This window comes from Osmerus eperlanus, chromosome 11 (assembly GCF_963692335.1).
Source record: "Osmerus eperlanus chromosome 11, fOsmEpe2.1, whole genome shotgun sequence".
NCBI classification, from domain to species: Eukaryota; Metazoa; Chordata; class Actinopteri; order Osmeriformes; family Osmeridae; genus Osmerus; species Osmerus eperlanus.
In genome coordinates, this window is record NC_085028.1 from 4,093,496 (window position 1) to 4,112,624 (window position 19,129).

Below are 19,129 nucleotides of genomic sequence, written 5' to 3' on the forward strand. Positions count from 1 at the left end.
TTTTTTTACATCAACATTTTACTGGGAATGCATGTATTATCATCTGTGTTCACAATAATACGAAAACACAACGTAATGTTTGCCAAGTACATTTAAACGTCACAGACATGCGACAACCTACAATTGTAGTAGCCTATTGTAAACAGCCCCTCTAGTGTTTGATATTTGTAACAACACTCTTCCGCTATTTCTCATCTCCGTTTGTTATTTAGGTTGAAGTTTTAATAATCATAAAAGGGAACTACAGAAGTCTAAGAATGTACACTAGATACAAACATGTTCTAAATCAGACACACACACACACACACACGCACACACAACACTAGATACAAACATGTTCTAAATCAGACACACACACACAACTGACAAAGAAAAACTTTAATTGATGTCTTTATTAACATGAAGAATAAGCTCTTCTGCACTCCGTCACCATATTGTGTAATTTTTTTTCTGTGAAATCTGTTTATTAAAGTGTATGAAAAATATTAAGCAAAAGGTCATAATGCAACTGTGGGCCTAATTCAAGACCCCCCTCACCCCAAGCAAACAGGACTAAATTATGTGACTGGCAAAAACTTTAAGTTAACTGGAAAGTAATTTAATACTGAGAGTACATAACACATAACTGCACTAAAATGTCTTCCCAATATGAGAAATCACAGCATTTTGCTATAAGTACTTTTTGGTTTCTTGTACTTGGCAAAAAGGTACCAATTTGTGACACATGGCAAGACGATGCATTTTAATGTCATAAAAAAGGAAAATTAATGCTCAAATTTAAATAAGCAAAGCTTTGCTACAGAATGACCCTCAAAATCCTTTCAAAAGACACCATTATCAATCACATATTTACATCCTATTTGACCAGAAAATACACAACACAAAAGAGAAAAAGAACAGAAACAAAATCCTATGAAAAATTATCAAAAGAAATGGGGAAATGTGAATTCCTATTTGTACATTTTGGCTCATATCAACAGCTCACAATACAGTCACAAAATATTGATGTGGATTTACAAAGGAGTGTTGACGTTAGGAAGGGTGAAGTTGATTTGTTTTGTCCCAGTGAGTGTGCTTGGACTGAAACTGCCATCCTAGAAATGTTTCCTGTCCCTACTCTAGCTCTTGACATTGCAAAAACAACTGCATGTCTGAGACTACAGTAAACTTAGTTGACCCCTGAGTTTCTAATGCAAAACTAGTGTATGAAATACCTCATTACAGTGTATCTTAGTGCAAGCCAGCAAAATATGCTTGATTAAACCGAGGTATTTTGAGATAGCACCCAAGCTGATGAAGCTCCTCAGACTGGTTACTCAGCTGGCCAAATCACAAAAGCAGTATGGGAGGTGGTTTGTTCTATATCCTGTGAAACCCAGCAGTTCAAATGCTTAAATTCATATTACATTATAAACGTGTGGGTTTTCTCTCTCCTTTTTTCATAGAAAATATAAATATCCCTGAATGAAACATTCACAGCATTTTCTCAAGAGGACTCCAGTGCTACTACCATAATGTGGTGATCAAGTGTCATCAAGCGCTCCAGTTAGTGTCTCTTCTGACCATACACCCCCCCCCGCCACATTTCAAGTCCTTCATTCACTGTCATGATATGTCACTGTCCGTTTGCCACGGTTTCTGGTCCTGACGCGTGCTCCTCGCTGGGGCTTCGCGTACGAGTCCTCGCTGTCCTCCTCCGAGGCAGCTTTTCGCTGCTGTCTCGGCTGGCGAGCGGCGGCCCTTTCGCTGACCCTTGGCCCCTTCTTGTGACCTCTTCTCTTTGGACTGCAGTAGGATCTTGAGCTGGAGGATGACTTCTCGGAGGCCGAAGCGGATTCCTCGTGGTCCGATGCCAAACTGTGGTCGCTGCTACTGCTGTAGCTTTCCTTTCGCTTGCGTTCCCCTCGCCGCGGCCTTCTCCCGTCCTTCTGACGCTTGATCGCTTCCTCGTCGTCTGACCCTTGACCTGAGGACACGTCTTCCTGACGGTTCTTCCCCTCTGGTTCGCACTTGATCTGAAGCTCCCTCTTGGGTCTTTTGGGCCTGGACCTTTTCGTCTCCCTCTCTTCCTTCGCTTCGCAGTCGCTCTCAGCCTCGGGGACAGGTGGCTTTTCCTCGTCTGCGCTGTCTGAGGAGTCTGAGGTGTAGATGCGCTTTCTCTTGGAAGACGACTGACGCTTTGCTTCTGCCGGAGATACTCTCGTGGAATCACGCTGAGGCTTGTCTTTAATGGGAGAGGAACTCTCCTTTTTGTTCCTACGGCCGTCCGAATCGTCTTCAGAGTCTTCGCTGATGTATTTCTTCTTGGGAAGGGCTCTGAGACAAGGCCGTCTGCTGGGGAAGGACGTTTCTTTCTTGCTAAAGTCATCGTCTGACGAGCCGGCAGACTGTTTCCTTCTTGCTCTCTTACTGGACAATTCTTCCTTGCCGGACGTTTCTGAGGCGGAGGAGGTCGAGTTGTGTCTTGGCCTTTTTAGTTTGCTCTTGTTTTGCGATGGGTGCTTCCTCTTGTATTTGACCTCAGATTCCTCGTCTGAGAGATTGCTATCTGCTTCATCATCTTCCTCCTCCTCCTCTTTATATTTCATGTGTTTCTTGAGTCTGCCCGATCTTTTTGGAGCGTCACTGAATTCTTCGTGTTCGCCCCGCACTGCTGTGTTTGTTGAGGCAGATGTTTGTTCTTGGCTTTTCGATGGTGTTTGACTCTTTTTCTCAGAGTCTTTAAGATGATGTTTCTCCACCTTCCTCCCATTTCGATGAGGATGCTTCTGGGCGTTGCGATCGTGGTCCTCTTCGTCGGAATTTGCCGGAGCTTTGTTGTGCTCCCTGGCACTGGTCTCCTCTTCCTCCATATCGCTGGTGAAGGAAACGGTCGCCACGTTCCTCGAGGACGTCTGAGGTACGACCACCTCTTCCTCTTCTTTTTCCTCCTCCTCATCATCATCCTCCTCCTCCTCCTCTTCACTATCGGAATTCTCCTTTGCAGCTTTGTCCTTTTCGGAGTCACTGGCAGACCTCTGAGGTGTTGCTTTGTGTCCATTCACCTGTGATGGACCATCTAAAAAAACAAACAAAAAAAGACATTAATGACAAACTATGTTCTTTTGAATCAACGAATCTGAAACAGGATCACGAACGGCAATTACCTTTTTCCTCCAACACTACAGCCAGCCTCGTCCGTCGGACACCGGACTTGTAGCTCTTGCTGCCTCCGTTCTGTTGACACCGCGAGGTGGCGTCGTCACTCTCAATGCTGTCCTCTGACTCACCTGACGACTCCTTGCCTTTCTTAGAGCCTTGAGGTGGGAAAGCAAAACGCGCATTCTCAACAAAAGAACTCCATTCCCGCCCCGTTTAAAAAAAAAACGACGCCGGCTTTGACAGAGGAGTGGAAAGAGTTGGCATGTTAAACCGCACACTTGTGGCGATAACCCAGGTATTGGGCGGTCTCGATGCCTAGGCTTCACCTTACTGGGCTGAGACACGAGTGGAGGGTCCTTACCCCGTCTCGATGGCTGCTCCTCTGACTCGGAGCTGCTCTGGATCACGGCGGTGCGCTTGCCGACCCTGGTGGCGGGGCGGCCGCTGCTCCTCTTGGGCTCTTCCTCCTCCTCGTCTTCATCGGAAGCCTCCAAGAGCTTCATCTTGCTGACAGCTGCCCTGGCAGTCTTCCTGGTCATGGTCCTGCGGCCAACGTCCTCCTCCTCCTCCTGCTCCATGTACATGTCTGAGACCTGGGACGGGGTTCTCTCCGAGTCACTATGACGACGTCTCTCCCGGCGAGACGATCTGCCGTGGCCATTCATCTGGGCCCTGCTCTCTGTGTGTGAAACGCACGACCGAAACAAACGTTTGGCATCAACAGCATTGACGCTTCGGGAAGTACCTTCGTTTAGTCTTTATTTTCCCATTTCCTGTTTACCTGGCCGTTTCCTGTCGGCGGTGCAGTTCCGGGTAAGCTTCGTGCACCTGCCTTTGGTCCTGCTGGGGTAGCGGCGGGATGAGGCGCTGGAGGACTTGCCCCTGCCCTCACTCTCCTCCCCCTCGCTGGAAGACAACTCCTCCTCACTCTCGCTGTCAGCAGCTGGAAGGGGAAGAAAGGGAACAAAGAGGTGCGGGGTCGCAGTTAAGAGCCCGGAATGTGGAGAAGGTTGGTTTGGGTGAGCCGTCGGGAAGGAAGTGATGCGATATCCTCACCTTTTCTCCTCTTCTTTTTCCCTGGCTTCTGGGCGACTCGACCTTTGCCCTTGGCCTCTCGACTCCGATGGTGCCGCGAGGTGTGCTCTTCGTCATCGGAATAACTCATAGTCAACTCACTTTCGCTGTCAGAGTCTACAATGTAGGTGGACGGGGACAAAAACGAATCAAATGTAATCAATGGCGTGCCGAGTTTGAATCAGTAGGTTTGAGGTCCATGTCGGGGTATTTCATGCACATGTAAGGGAGGGAGAAGTCGTTACCGGGAGTGGAGGAAGCAGCTTTGGACCCTGAGGAGTCGTCGTCGGAGGTGTGGCCCGAGCTGCTGCTGTGGCTCCTCCTCTTGGCTCTCTCAGGAGCAGACACTTTGGCTGAGGTAGATTTGGTCGTCGATGACGTCTCCACTTTTTCCTGAGTTTTTGGTGCAGCCCTCTTTTGACTGAAGGACACAAAATAAACGTTGTGTTGACTTTGGCCTGTAAATGGAGCATCTTTTGTCACCGTTTGTTCACTGTCCGAAGGCCTGAAGAGGCCGGCTGACAAACAAAGCCCACCTCATGGTAGTGACGCTGGCCGCAGCGGGCTCCTGGTGCTTCTTCCGGAACCTCTGGCTGCGACGGAGCTTCTCGCTGCTCTTGACGGCAGTTTTGTACTGAGATATGATTGTTCTGATTCGCTCTTCGAAAAAGGCGGAGAGACGCAAGGTCATGCTGTAAATCTGGAGGTCAGACATCCGTTTAAAAAAAAAAAATAAAAAAAAAAGCACAGAAACAAAAGTGAGTGCAATGTCAAGGAAAGGTTGGTAAATTACAAATATTTTTTTTTGTTCTTATCTTTTCAATATCTGTTTACCAGTGTCATTGCCTGCCCTAACTCTATGCTCTGTCTCTCTCATCCCCTCATTGGCTTTAAATCACATCCTAGTTCGACAAAAAACTATTATCTGACCCTTTACTGTCAAGAATGACAGAATGTTCCCACTACAAATGGAAGATTTAAAAAGATTCATGATTGAACCATTATGTTTATGATCAAACTTGAAATCAAAGACATTTCAACAAGGTTTAAAGTATCAAAGTGTAGCTATGTCATTAACAATTATTGCTGCCTATTTAACTTTGAGGTCTTTACATTTTTACGTGTTCACTTTCATTCATTATTGTAATTTCTATATGTGTCTGGCGTAGTACATTACATAACTAGGCTGAATCCTACAGATGAAAGTAGCTGTCCAGCCTAACCTTAGACCGCTTGTTCGGCGTGTAGGCCTTAGCGTTGACAAAAATCAGCCTGGTGTCTTTACAGACTTCGATGGGGTTTTCGTAGCGGTCCTCATCCAGGTTCCCCTTCACCGTGCCAAAGTCCATGGGCGTGTCGATGATGTCTAGGTAGTCCTGGAAACCGGCAGAACACGTTATTACCGCACCTGATCAACGGCACGGTGTGAAGCATGGCTGGACTGGGACCTAAAAAAACATTTTTGCTCAGACCGGCCCACCACAATCGGTCAGACACCACCCACCAGTACACCATCCTTGAGGTCCCCTGTAAGTATGCCTACCTACTGTTCCATTCCCCAAAACCCCTACAAAGCTGAGGAGTAAGTGCCATGGACCAGTGGACCAGTGCAAGTGTACTCACTCTCTGTTCCCTGGTGATCAAAGGTGGCAGTGGAGTAGGGCATACATGTAGCTACCATGCTTACCACTTCAATTACACTCTCCTGCTCACTCTGTCCCTCCTTGGCTTCCCTGTCAGACACCTGCTCCTCTGCCCGACAGGTGCCATGGCCAGTCACCTCTCCTCCATGTTCTATGTTCACCTGTTTTTGCAAAATGTCAGGTGCTGTAGGCTTAGAAACTGAAGCTACAGCACTAAACGTGACAGTTATCTTTGCACATGTTGACGCATCAACCTGTCGACTTTAACTTTTTTGGGACCCACAACTTCTCCGCACCCCCCTTGCCCTTTTGTTTCTCCATCCTAATCCACATATTTTTGGCTCTGAGCCACTGCATCTGACACAAGAAAGAGGGGGAGGGGTGGAGCCTGTTAAGAGATGTGATTGGGCCAGCCCAGTGTCAGTATGGAAAATGAACCAATGGGCCGCTGTTCTTGCTTTATGGGCCGGTAGTTGGCCAATTTTAAGTTAATAAAAAAAAAAAATATATATATATATATAAAATATCACATCATATCGACCCCAAGTGCGTCGACTTCACACCAGTCCAGGCCTGGTGTGAAGTCATGTCGCCGTGACGTTGCAATCTCCAGATGGTCTTACTGGGTATGAGGTAGGGTCCACAGGCTTTCGGAAGGGCTCAGAGTCCTCACACTCGAAGATGTAGTTGAGCAGGCGCTTGCACATTCCCTTCCAGGCATCTCTGTCAGGCACGGCCTCCACAGAGTTCTGTTTGGATCAGGGACCAAAGAAATGTAAAACCACACGTGGCTTTCTAGTGCACTGCTCCTAAACTGTGGAACGTTATAATCAGGTTTTTTTTTTTTATTGCGTCGGTACTTGTTATCGCATATTAAGTTTTATGATTGTAACTTTTACTGTACTGTAATGCTTTGAGTGCAAGAAAGGCGCATTGCAAACAAATTGTATTATTATGCAAATCCACAACTTAGTCTAAGTGCCCACGATCATTGGGACATTTCACAGCACCTGGCGCAGTCTGGATCCTGAAGAGGTGCCGGGGGCCTCCACATCGTCCAGGTCCTGAAGACGACACAATTGGACCCAAATCAGTTCACGCCCATGTGTAGCACTGCTAAAACCTACCCTGGGTTAGTGTCCGTCACCATGGACGACGTCGGAGAGCGCAGGGCGACGTGGAACCAAGGCTTTACCTCATCGTCCGTGTAGTCCATCTCCTCAATGCCCATGTAGATCTCCATCACGTCGGTGCAGCTAGGTTTACTGGAGAATCAGAAAGGAAGACTAATGTTACCCACGTTTTACGTGTGCGGTCACCTTCACGCGGCGACCCCCCCGATCGTCCTTTTGCACTGCGCGGCCCCCCCGCTCACTTGACAAACTTCAGGAGGACGTCCGTGATGAGCTTGGCGGAGTGCGCTATCTTGCTCCGGGGCTCGTTGAAGATGCGGGCGTTGTGCACGATGTATCTCGCGTCCCAGATCAGCGCTGACAGGCGCCTGCGAACCGCGACAGACAAACAAACTTTGGAGCGTTTCCCCCAGCGACGGCTTTCTAAACAAGGAAACGCCGGCGGAACGACCGTGTTCGCGTCACGGACGAGCTGGGGCTGACCTGTAAAACCTGTTGATCAGTCTCAATCGGATCGTTCCCAGGTCTGTGGGGTAGGCGATCACCGTGCAGTAGGTCGGGTACTGGACCGTGTCCACGGGACCAGAAAACGGAGCTACGATGTCTGCCGGTGAGATGAGAAAGGACTTCAACGTGGACGCAACCAAATCGGATCTTTGGCAATATGGCGAGTGCGCGGCTGTCTAGCTGCAAGCGCTTATACATCTCTCGGTATGCGTGTGCGTGTTAACATACGTACCCACGGTGATGAGCTGGTCTAGGGCAGCTATGATGCGCTCGCACTCGTCGTCTCGGCTCCTGTCGCCCCACTCCCCGGCCTGGGGCTTATACATCACCTCCCTCATCTCCTCTGCAGTCACCGGGACTCCGCCCCCCACCGAGTCTGGCTGCTGGGCTGCAAAACACACACGCGCATGTTATTATTCAGGTCACGTAGTGAGCACACACCCCCACGATTCAATTCCTGTTATCCTATTCGTGTGAGGTGAAAATATGACTGTGTTTGGCCCGTGTGTCGACGCTGCAAAGTGGGATACCTACCATCCTCTGGAATAGCTTCTATATCCCAAGGACTCAGTTTCTCCGTTTCCCCATTGTCCCATCTGGTGAACGGACAAAGCCAGCCACGTTTAGAGCACGGCCACACGGGCCGCATGTCGGCCATTTTGAACACAGCGTATTTGACATTCAAAATGACAGCCAAACAAATGCATGTGTGTGTGTGATTGGGGTTAGGGCTTCTCAAGCACATCTTACCGGACTTTGAAGCACTGAAAGTGGCTGTCAGGGTACTCTGCCTGATAGGGCTCCTGACATACTATGGTCCCAAACCACCAGGCATCGTCGATAACCGACCGGAATCTGTCATCTGATCAGGAAGGGATGGCATGTTTTGGTGGATGTAGAAAACAAAATGTTACCACACTTTCAGGACAAAAATAATGAAGAAAAACTGTATATAAATGCATATACACGCACACACTTATTGTTACTAAGAGCAAACCCCCAAACAAGTCAAACTCACTCGGTTGCCAGACCCGACTGCGTGCTTCGTCGTAGCTCTGCCGCAGCACGAGGAAATCGATCACGTCTGGCATGTCATGATACCTGGGGAGAGTCCGGCCAAACACAGATGTCACATTTGGAATGGGCGCAGCCAACACTGACCAGTTGATTTTGGTCACGCATGGTTTTTACATTTAGTCATTTAGCAGACGCTCCTATCCAGAGCGACTTACAGTGAGTACAGGGACATTCCCCCCGAGGCAAGTAGGGTGAAGTGCCTTGCCCAAGGACACAACGTCATTTTGCACAGCCAGGAATCAAACCGGCAACCTTCTGATTAATAGCCCGATTCCCTAACCGCTCAGCCATCTGACCCCATCTTTTCCCCTTGAAGTGGAGTGCAGGACTCACTTGACATAGAACGACTTGTCTGTGATCTTGCCGGTGCCGTGGTCGATGAGGGTCAGCTTGAGACAGCACAGAGTCGGAGGACACACCTCGTACTTGATCCCAGTTATCTTCACAAACTCTTGGTCCTTCCGGGAGAAAATTAGGAGGGATCGTTAACGTCAACCAAGTGATTTTTTTCCGGAACACCGTCGGGGCGAGTTTCTCCTCAGATCTAGCAACTAAATACCAACAAAGTGTACACTGACCACGGCCTGCAGAAAGCACTAGCAGAGCTAATGTGGACTGTTCATTGGCAGGTTGTGCACGTGGATTTGATAGTAGGGGCCCCTTACAATACATTGTTCCCATGCATGGGAACTGTTGGGAGGTGGAGAGGGGTGTGGAGCCAGTGGGGAGCTACTGGAACTGGACCTGAGTTCCGCCGGGACTCACCCTCAGCTCCATCTTCCTCCAGGGCTGCTTGTCCAGGTTGATGGGGTACAGCTCGGTCCTGCTCACGGCCTCCACGTACGCCTCGTGACCCTGCCGGAAGTAGATCACCTGAAGGGGGGGGTGGGGGGAGTTCATGAAGACACGCGGAGATCATTTCATGGATCACAGAGAGAAGCGAGGGAATGAGGGAATTATGAATAAATGTCAACGGAGACTCCTAATGGAAAGGACGTCATGGCAACATGCGACAGAGGTGCAGTGACGTTTCCAAACACACCTCGTCTCCCATCTGGGGAACGAAGGGTGACTTTCTGGGAATGACATCAGTGATCCATGCAGACGGACGGAACTCGTTGGATACTTCTCGGTTGATCGATGGCCGGGCTTTGGGACGCTGTTTTCAATGTGGACATTTTTTTTTTTTAAGTTAACATTTCTGGTACCTGTATCAACATGTTCAAAATGTTTTTGTTTTTTTATGTAATCTTTGCTCTGTTTACAGTTTTTGTCAGGCATGCAAACAGGTCAGGGGTAAAAAAGGTGAGAATGATACGGCGAACCCCGACCCTGTAGGAGGGTCCGGAGGCATGCTCTCCCGGAAGAAAATGTCTTAAATTTTAAAGTTAGACGCATCAATCTAGTGCACTTTGAGAGCAAAATTAAGAGGCCAGATTAATGTAGAAAATCTCTCCCCACTCTGCCCCTGATTGGCTGTGAGGTTTAGGCATTAGGAGTGACAATTGGTTCCAGAGCCAGTTGTAAAATGCTGTGTTGGCCAAGGCCACGACCCGGTGAGGAGTTTGCATGCCTGATTTGTTTGCTAAATGAATGCTGTAAGAATTTTTGCATCGTGACCTGAAGTAAAAACACATTTGTTTAGGAAAACAGGTGAAAACTGCAGATAATCTCAAGCAACTTGACCAACCTTGAGTATCTTGCTTTTGGGCTTTTTGGATTTCTGCTTGCTCGTCTTCTGCGCTGGACGCTCTTCCTCGTCGCTGGGCTGCTTCTCCTCCTCCTCCTCGTTCTCTTCCTCTTCCTCATCGGAGCTGCTGATCTGGCGCCGTACCCGTCTCCGTGACGACAGAGGGGTGGAAGGCTGCAGGTTGATCCCGGCGTCTGCCGTCCAATCGGAGTACTCGCTCGACGAGTGGCTGTGGGTCACAACAGACGTGCTGGTAAACATTCAGGACAATGTGACCGCTGCAGACTGGACAACAGAAGGTAACACTGTGAGACAAAAAGAAGGAAATGGTTGTGTTTCTCGGCTGTTTTTTACCTTGATGTGTCGCTCTTCCACTCCTCCTCCTCGTTAGAGGAATCCAGTTCGCTGCCTTCCATTTCATTATCCTGAAGAGAAAGAGGGTTACTAGGTTACTAATATGTAGCCACATGTCAGTGATGCTGCTCGCTACACCACAGAAAATCAACAAGAACGTATTCCCGGTCGTTTTCACCTCCGAGGTGGCCGTCTCTTCGCCTTCCTCGCATGAGACGTCGAGGAATTCTCGCCCCTGGGTAGGTTTCTGCTTCTTGCGGGACGGAGGCCGCTTGACGCAGGGCAGCTCGTCGTCAGAGTCGTCCTGCCGTGGGTCCAAACAGAACGCAGTTCAGGTATGTGCACTTTATAACAGGTTTGCCTCGTCTAGGATTGCATTCGTTGGCAATTGTATCCAATATCATCGTTAAGAGAACCCATATAAGATATATTCTGAGGCATTTTCATGTTTTATTGGACACTAGAAGTATGAGATAGATAGGAAATGTAGGTGAGAGACAGGGAAAGAGATATGCAGTAAAGGGCCCGGGCCAGATTTGAACCCAGGCCGCTGCGGTAAGCCCTCAGCCCACGTTGGTATGTGCACTTAACCAGGTCAACCACAGGGGAGCCCCAGTGAACCCATATTCAACTAGCTTCATACAGGATGTTACACAATGTAGTAACATCCTGGAGTAAGATAACTGGAATTCCAGCATATCTTTGCTAAAAACGAATACAATGTCTAGTTCATCCCTGAAGGGGCGGATTTTTGGTTATGCCACAATGTAACTGACCCTGCAGCTGCCGTAGGTCAGTCGACGCTTCTTGGCGATGTACAGAGCGATCTCGTCCTCTCCTTTGGCGGTCCGGAAATCTTCCTGGCTCCTACAAGACACATTCACACCCTTTGTCAAACTTGCTCTACGAAAGGCAACCCTGGAGGGGCGGTCCTGATACATGATACCATAACCATTCCCCTCGTTAGAATGAGACGTGGCAGAGGTATTCCGCGCGCGACCGACCAGGTGAGCGTGTCGGGCGGGGAGGACCCAGACCGGAGCAGCCGCACTCACCTGTAGCCGCTGGGCGTGAGCTCGGGCACCACCACCCTGCGGCGCCACGCCTGCAGGTCCCGCTCCGTGGCCATCTGGCTGCGCGGGGCGTTCTGGTGCATCTGCCGCACGCCCTCCACCTGCCCGCTGCGCCGCAGCCCCACGTTGGGGGGCGACTGCACGTCGGCGCGCTCGTTCACAGATGCTGCCGAGAGGAAAGGGACGGGGGGGGGAGTTAGGAAGACCAGCCCCTTTTCGTGACGGAACAACGGCGCACAGCGAGAAGGGATCGCGCGTGAAAGCTAGCCTGGGCGGGTTTCCGACCGACCACGCCGGTCTACGCCACTCCGTGGGGACCGCGGGGCGGTGAAGCCTAGTCGAATCAGCTCTATACTTATTTTGAACGGGAGTCAAATCAGCTCTATACTTATTTAGAACGGGAGTCGAATCAGCTCTTTACTTATTTAGACTACCTCTGCGAGGCGTGCCGGGAGCAGGGGGCTCCGGGCGGTGAAGCCTACCTCTGCGAGGCGTGCCGGGAGCAGGGGGCTCCGGGCGGCCCTGCCGGTCCTGCTGCTCCCGCAGCTGCCTGATGGCCTCGTCCAGCACGCTGCGGCCGGACTCGTCGTGGTCTGCCGTCTGCTGGCTGATCACCTGCTCCACCACGTCTCCATCACCTGGGGGGGGGGGGGGAAGTAGATACAGTAAGTAAGACTTTATTTATATAGCACATTTCATACAAGAATTTCAGCTCAAGGTGCTTTACATAAAATCAATAAAAACAATAATACAAGTGATAAACAATTCAAACAAAAATAAAAATCCCAATAAGATCTCTGTTCAAGAGAGAAACCAACTTTAAACATGCATCTTAAAAGTAACAATAATATAATTAATAAAAGTAGGAAAACCCTTTTGAGATAAAATTACTTAAATGCTTCGGTAAAAAGGTAGGTTTTAAGCTGTCTTTTAAAAATGTCTAGAGTGTTTGCTTCCCTAATATTTATGGGTAATTTGTTCCATAGTTTTGGGGCGTAATTGACAAAGGCCGAATCACCAATCTTCTTATGACTGCTTCTGGTGACCTCTAATAGGCCTGCATTTGATGATCGCAGTGTTCTAGCTGGTGTGTAGTTTATAAAGGAGTTAGCAATGTAGCTAGGTCCTTGTCCGTGTAGAGCTTTGAAGGGGGGAATAGACAGACACATAGACACTTTGAGAACATAGACACATAGACACTTTGAGAACATAGACACATAGACACTTTGAGAACATAGACACATAGACACTTTGAGAACATAGACACATAGACACTTTGAGAACATAGACACATAGACACTTTGAGAAGGGGGGAATAGACACAGCGTTATGCCGAGGAGGAAAATACAAACGCTCGCCTGGTGCGCGTACGTAGAGGCTGCACAGGTCGCAAAGAAGAACCACAGTTCACATTTTAGACTGAATTCTGTTGAACGAGCCCAGGCAATAACCGTGTTGACCACTGGCTTATCAAAGACCCTGCCTTGCAACAAAAAAGCCAACCAATCAGTCAGTCAGTCAGCCAATTGAACAATGAATGCCGAAACGGTAACTACGACGGGTGGGTTAACAGATCCAGTAGGGGAGTATAGCGTACTTGTGGCGACGTATCCAAGCTGGGGCACCAAGTGCTGGGCGGCCACGTTCTCCCGGCCCGGGACCAGGCGCTGGTACCTGGGGGGGTGGGGGTTCCCGTCCACGTCCACCAGGAAGGGCGGGGGCATGAGGTGAGGGGCCTGCTGGGTCTGCTCGTCCAAGACGAAGCCGTTGGAGTCCCGGATCAGGGGCCTGTAGTCCGTGTGGAAGAACACCTGGTCTGGAAGCTGCGGAGGCGACGTCAAGGGTTGTTACGTGTTCACCGAGTTGTTCTTTTGCGCACCCCAAAAGAAGCCCACGACGGGAAAGAGACCGACACGGCTGAATGTACGGTAACGGAAGCGTGCGAATCACTTGCCTTTTCGTACGGCTTGGAGCTGCCGAAGCCGAAAATGAGCAGATGGCCGTGGGAGTCGGTGCAGGCGAAGCGCTGGCCGTCCGGGGTGAACTTGCAGTCGAAGACGGCCCCGTGGCCCTGGCCCTCAATCTGTGGCGAGGGAACAATCGACCGGCAGGGATGAGTGGACAGAAGCGCGCGCAGTCACAGCACGACACACAGTCAAACAATGAGGAAAATGCAGAGTCACGGTAAAGGTAAAAGGCAACGGGTTAGTCCTGAGGGAGATGGGCGCTGCTGTACCATGTTGAAGTAATGCTGGGTCTTGGTCCCCTTGACGATGTCCCACACAAAGACGTTGCCGTCGTGGCCAGCGGACAGGATGATCCGGGGATCGAACGGGTGGGGCTCCAGAACAAACACCTCGGCCTCGTGGCCCTGGGAAAAAACAACAAGGCACGTTCAGGTTACAGCGTGCTCGTGGCAACCAACGGTCTAGCTGTTCGACGGCCGCAGCTGTCGGAACAGCCGGGGCTCGAACGTTGGCACAGGAAGGAGAAGAAGAAGACAAAACTGAAAGCCCAAGACAACAAGCTCCCTCGTACTTTGAGGATGTGTAGCAGCTGTCCCGAGTAGGAGTTCCACACTTTGAGGAGATAGTTGTTCACCGCCGTGATGACCGAGTTGTCGTGGCGATCCCACGCCACCATGGTCACCTTGGGCTTGACGAAGCTCTCCTCCGACGACGCTGGTTCAGAACTGACAAAGAGGGGAGAGAGGAGGGGGGGTGATTCGGGGGTACTCGCGGTCGTGTTCGCGGAGTGGGCGAGCTGTCCGGACGCTCGTTCCCTTACCCTGGCAGAGTGGCCGCCATGTTGAGCAGGACACTTCGCCACTGCTGGCGCTGGTGTAGCCTCCAGACCCTCGCCGTGCCGTCCCTGCTTCCGCTCACAAACCTGAGTGGGGGTCGGAGAGGGCAAAACCAGCTTTAGACCACTCACGTTGAACGGAAGTTTAGACCGTCTGAGTGAACGGCATACGACGGACCAGTGTCGGGAACATTGACCATACCTTTCTCCTGAGTGGCAAAATTGGATGCTGTCCACCTTGTCCTAAAGTGGAGTTCAGAGGATGAAAGGTAGAATAATGAGATTGTATGGGCATGTTGGCAGGGGTTGATATGAAGAAGTTATGGTATGGTAACTCCCGACCGCTCTATGTGATAAGCATGTCGCTGCTCTGCTGTGTGGCGTGTTCCTCTGAACCTGCGTTGACTCTTACCGTGTGGGCATCAAGCTCAGATATTTTTTCAGGGTTTCCACAGCCCAGGTAATATATTCTGATGACATCATCAGTGCTCCCCGTGGCTAAGAACATGCCCCCTAAATATTTTCGAAAGAGAAATGTATGAATAAAAGCTCATCGTCAATGTTGCTGCATGTTTATCTCTAAAATATTCTTGGTAACCAAGCCCGAACGGTGTTCTGTCCATCTCCGGATGATTCGGCAGATTCAGAACATGAAAAGTAAGAGCGTGTCACCACTCCACGCCTCATGCCTCTTCCTAGTCTCACCTGGACTGAATGAGGAGCACACAGTCTGAACTCCTGGCCTGGGTCTCTCTGTAAACTTGTGCGGGCGCTCACTACAGGAAAATAATTATTAGAAAAAAGAGAAAAAAAAGGGGAAGCGTTCATGAAAACAAAGCACCTTTCGCAGTCAAAACCAATTTAAGGATGTTGGCATGTTTTCTGAGGGTGAAACAAACACAGCTGACCTGAAATTGATGTTGTTGACATCCCACTGCCAGAAGCAGACTGTTGCATCAGTTCCAGTGGACAGCATGTATCTCTTGGAGCCCTTGGCAAATGGTGAAAACTGAGGGGAGGAGAGCCCCATTATGATCATTCAAAACACATCAAACAATCACTGTTTTATCCTAAACTACGAACTCATCTATACAAATAGCCCTGATGAATAAGATAGGAATAGATAAGATACAATTAGATGGTTACCCGCCCCCCGCACCCCCACCCCAAATGTGTACCCTTACCTGTAGGGAGGTAATGGATCCACTGTGCCCCTGTAGCACAGCCACGGGGGCACAGGTACGAAGGCACCAGACACGGATGGTCTTGTCACAGCTGCCCGCCGCGATCAGCGTGTTCTCGTAGCTGACGGCCAGGTCTGTGATCTCCGCCGAATGTCCCCGCAGGGTCGAGTGGAGACGCCCGTCGAACGACGACCAGATTTTCACAAGGCAGTCATCCGAGCCCTGGAACACAGTGGTGCACACAGGAAGTGAACCAAGGAGGCGTCCGAAATGGTGACCCGACACAAAGGCCATCTTTGGTCACTCGATCGAGATATTGATTTTTCTCTCACGGACGGACTCACGGTGAAGATCCTGAGTCCAGATCGATCGAAAGCGATGCAGTAGACGGCAGACAGATGACCCAGAATGCGCCTATGCATCCGCATGTGCTGATAGTTGCTCACGGGGTGGATGGTGTTGTAACACTGAGTTCCTGTCAGCTCTCTACCTCTGTGCACCTCCACTGTCAACCACAACACAGCAGCGATAACAAACCATCCTAATGACAATACGCCACACAAAATGGATGTTTTGCCAGAAACAGATCAAGCTGTGGAGAACTCAGAGACCCTTTTCATGTAGAATCTCTGTTCATGTGATTGTTGTGATTGGGTTATCGCTGTTTTGCATAACCAGGGAGCGCTCACCAAGGTTGGGAGGATTTTTGCAGCTCAAAGGCCTCTCTGGTGGTCTGCCCCTATGGAGGGCTGCATATGATGAACCTTTCCACCGAACATCGCCACAGGCTGAAATAGAAAACATTCAATTATATTATACATACATTTCAACCTGTAGAGACGGAAGTAGCCTTGAAGTTCTTTGTCAAAGCTTTTTGATGAAACGGAGAAGATATGATGTGCGGTAAAGATCAAAATCTGTACCTTTTGATTTTCGGAGTAAGGACTGTTTCCCTGTTCCCAGGAGTGAGTGTACACCTGGAACACAGGACGGCACCTCTTTGTCCAAAATGGGTCCAACCTGCTTACATATCTGCAGCAAATGGTCCGGTGCGATATGTCTATTGGCAGCAACCTATAAATGAAAGCAAGGTGTAAATTCTGTATTTAAATAAAGCCACTATGTAAGAAGCGCAAAGCTGCTGAATTTATAAAGTGTGAGTTACATTAGCAATAAGACTAATGTATGATGAAGATGAAATGGGATTCATAAGAGACAATTCCTAAGGATATACTTTAGGTATTTTAAGTAAATATCTTAAATATGTGAACAACTTTTTTATTTTATTTTTTATTAACTGTTCTTCACGTGTATATCTGCTCTCTTGCGCCGACCCGTGTGTTCGGTATCTGAAGTGGGCGGGACTTTCTATGCAAACACATTGTTGCTACTGACGAATCACAACACAGGTCAGAAGCAAACTAACGTAACGACAGAATATCTAGGCCTCCGATTGGCTAGACAAGAGATCTTGACGTTGCGAAAACCGAAGAGTCCCCACCCTATCTGCAGTACAACACTTAGATATATAATATAAAAGCTCTATCAAATTCGATTCTCTGCACAGTGCTTTAGACGTAAGAACAAAAAGAGAATGGCTTGTTCTTTCAACGTTGAAATCACAATGACAGGCACAAATTACAAGATGGTAATACGGCTGGCCAAAAAGCAGGACAAAGGGGGGTAAACATGCTGAGGCATGGACACACTGTCATTCAACAATAACAGAACATTTGACAATGACTTCACATTAGCAGATTAAAAATCTTACCAAATCTTCGTATGATCTTGGATGTTCATTGCCTTGCCAATCTAACCGACAGGGTAAGAGCTGTCAAAACAGGAGATCATATGAGTAATCGTTTCACTAGAGGTGCTGGAAACACAACCAGAAATTAAGTTAGTAAAAACGTGTGATGTCAAACGAGTGAGACGGTCTGAGAGGCATTAAAAGTCGAGTTGAACGAAACAAGTTTCGGTTCCAGACAGACCAACCGGGATGCATGCAACACCAACAACGCGTAGTTGCTGCGAGAAATACACACCTGATATTCTTCCAGTTCGCTTGCTAGAACCTGTAATAGATATAAATTGGTGTTGCTGAGATGCTATATTATCTATTCGCCAACAATTAAGCATTGTAATACAATTCTAGCTTTCACTAAAGCCGCACGCAAGCTCACCTCAGCCGCTCGTCGACATGGACCCGTTGTTAGAAAACGAGAGATCAAGTAGTACAACTCTATGAATGAATAGATGAAAATTAAATTAATTGGATATCAATTAACTCAAGCTTTATCTCTGTAAATTGAGCAATACATTGGGCTACTTGTGCGGCTTACCCGATTCAAGGAGCGAAATATTCCGATTTTTGGCCATTGAATAGGCCGTGATTTGGTGGGTGTACAATTTTAAACTAACTTTATGACTAGTGAGAGTATGATATATTTATTTAATTTCGGTTACACTGCTCTGACCCCCTCCACGGTTGCTCCCGCTTTCTATTCAGCTTGTTTTCAGTCGCCATTGGAAGGATGAGGCCTCAGCAATACGAGTTACTTCCGTCACAGCAGAGGAAATAGGGGGTGGGGAAGAACGTTTTCTTCTGTGTTGAACAACAAAGACAAAGCGAAACTTCCAAATTAAATGTAAATGCATCATAAATTGAACACATTTGGAAGCATTATATCAGCATACACGAAAAAGACCTTTGATATGACAAATTGTGATTCTACTATCGTTTTGTGGTCTTTTCCTCGACCGACAAGGTCGAGTATTTTGTTGATGACGTCACATTCGATGGCGAGACAATTTTGTGCATGGTCTCTCAATTTCTGTTTTCCTTCATTATCTGGTTAATTATTCTATCCGTTTCTTTCATAACCCATGCACACGTAACTCAACGCGAACGTTTTTCATAATTTTAGAAATTTGGGAGAATGAAACCCTTGGTGCCTTTTTCTGTGTGTTACTATTATGCAAATTGTGTATCAGAACAATGTTGACTGTAATAGATGCTTAATTTTCCAGTTGCATATTTTCATCATAAAATAAATGGGTACATGGTCACCTACCATGTCATGCTTTTTAGGCTACATATTTAAAGTCATTGCCAATTCAATATTTCAAAATAATGGACAATTGTGTATTTACCTCAGCAACAGTTCAATAATAGTCTGACTAAACCTTTAACTATAACTTCAGTATCAGTATTTTTTTGATGTAGAAACATGAGATATTTAGAATATTTGGATATATTTTACATTCATGGAAATTGAACTTCTCAAAATGTGCTTACTTAGACACCCAACCGTCAGGTGCATGCATCAACCACTCGTTCTCAATGCTGTCAGTTGACACAGACAGGACATCATGGCATTGTTTCATCAAGAGCACATCATGACTTCCAAAAGTCCAAATCAAGGCAGACATTAAAACGTAGACATTACTG

The 19,129-nt window shown here is 48.2% G+C and overlaps 1 protein-coding gene across 2 annotated transcripts; it reads right to left on the bottom strand.

Annotated features, from left to right (window-relative positions):
- Positions 1 to 343: 343 nt before the first annotated feature.
- On the bottom strand, positions 344 to 18,234 carry brwd1 (bromodomain and WD repeat domain containing 1). Of its 2 annotated transcripts, none has more exons than XM_062472376.1 (43): positions 18,021 to 18,234; positions 17,862 to 17,920; positions 17,724 to 17,753; positions 17,450 to 17,509; positions 16,602 to 16,752; positions 16,368 to 16,466; positions 16,023 to 16,183; positions 15,679 to 15,900; positions 15,403 to 15,503; positions 15,200 to 15,270; positions 14,907 to 15,007; positions 14,697 to 14,737; positions 14,480 to 14,581; positions 14,231 to 14,384; positions 13,929 to 14,063; positions 13,647 to 13,775; positions 13,290 to 13,515; positions 12,175 to 12,330; positions 11,675 to 11,858; positions 11,396 to 11,486; positions 10,798 to 10,923; positions 10,620 to 10,690; positions 10,266 to 10,494; positions 9,618 to 9,734; positions 9,341 to 9,448; positions 8,909 to 9,033; positions 8,517 to 8,599; positions 8,249 to 8,360; positions 8,033 to 8,094; positions 7,731 to 7,886; positions 7,475 to 7,595; positions 7,234 to 7,359; positions 7,054 to 7,123; positions 6,869 to 6,922; positions 6,482 to 6,607; positions 5,439 to 5,591; positions 4,752 to 4,915; positions 4,461 to 4,636; positions 4,198 to 4,332; positions 3,923 to 4,084; positions 3,503 to 3,820; positions 3,147 to 3,296; positions 344 to 3,058 (listed from the first exon to the last, which is right to left on the bottom strand). In XM_062472376.1, the coding sequence occupies exons 1-43, from the start codon at positions 18,055 to 18,057 to the stop codon at positions 1,596 to 1,598; spliced, it is 6,717 nt and encodes a 2,238-aa protein (XP_062328360.1). In that variant the 5' UTR covers positions 18,058 to 18,234; the 3' UTR covers positions 344 to 1,595. The 2 variants fall into 2 exon arrangements, with proteins under 2 accessions (XP_062328360.1, XP_062328359.1); XM_062472375.1 differs by having other exon boundaries at positions 12,127 to 12,330.
- Between the last annotated feature and the right edge of the window lie 895 nt (positions 18,235 to 19,129).

Bases quoted from the DNA above. Each gene is read 5' to 3' on its own strand.
- brwd1 (XM_062472375.1), bottom strand. From the start codon at position 18,057: ATGGCCAAAAATCGGAATATTTCGCTCCTTGAATCGG. The intron at 17,921-18,020 runs GTAAGCCGCACA...ATTCATTCATAG, and splicing joins TATTTCGCTCCTTGAATCGG to AGTTGTACTACTTGATCTCT. The intron at 15,901-16,022 runs GTGAGTCCGTCC...ACTGTGTTCCAG, and splicing joins CTGGACTCAGGATCTTCACC to GGCTCGGATGACTGCCTTGT.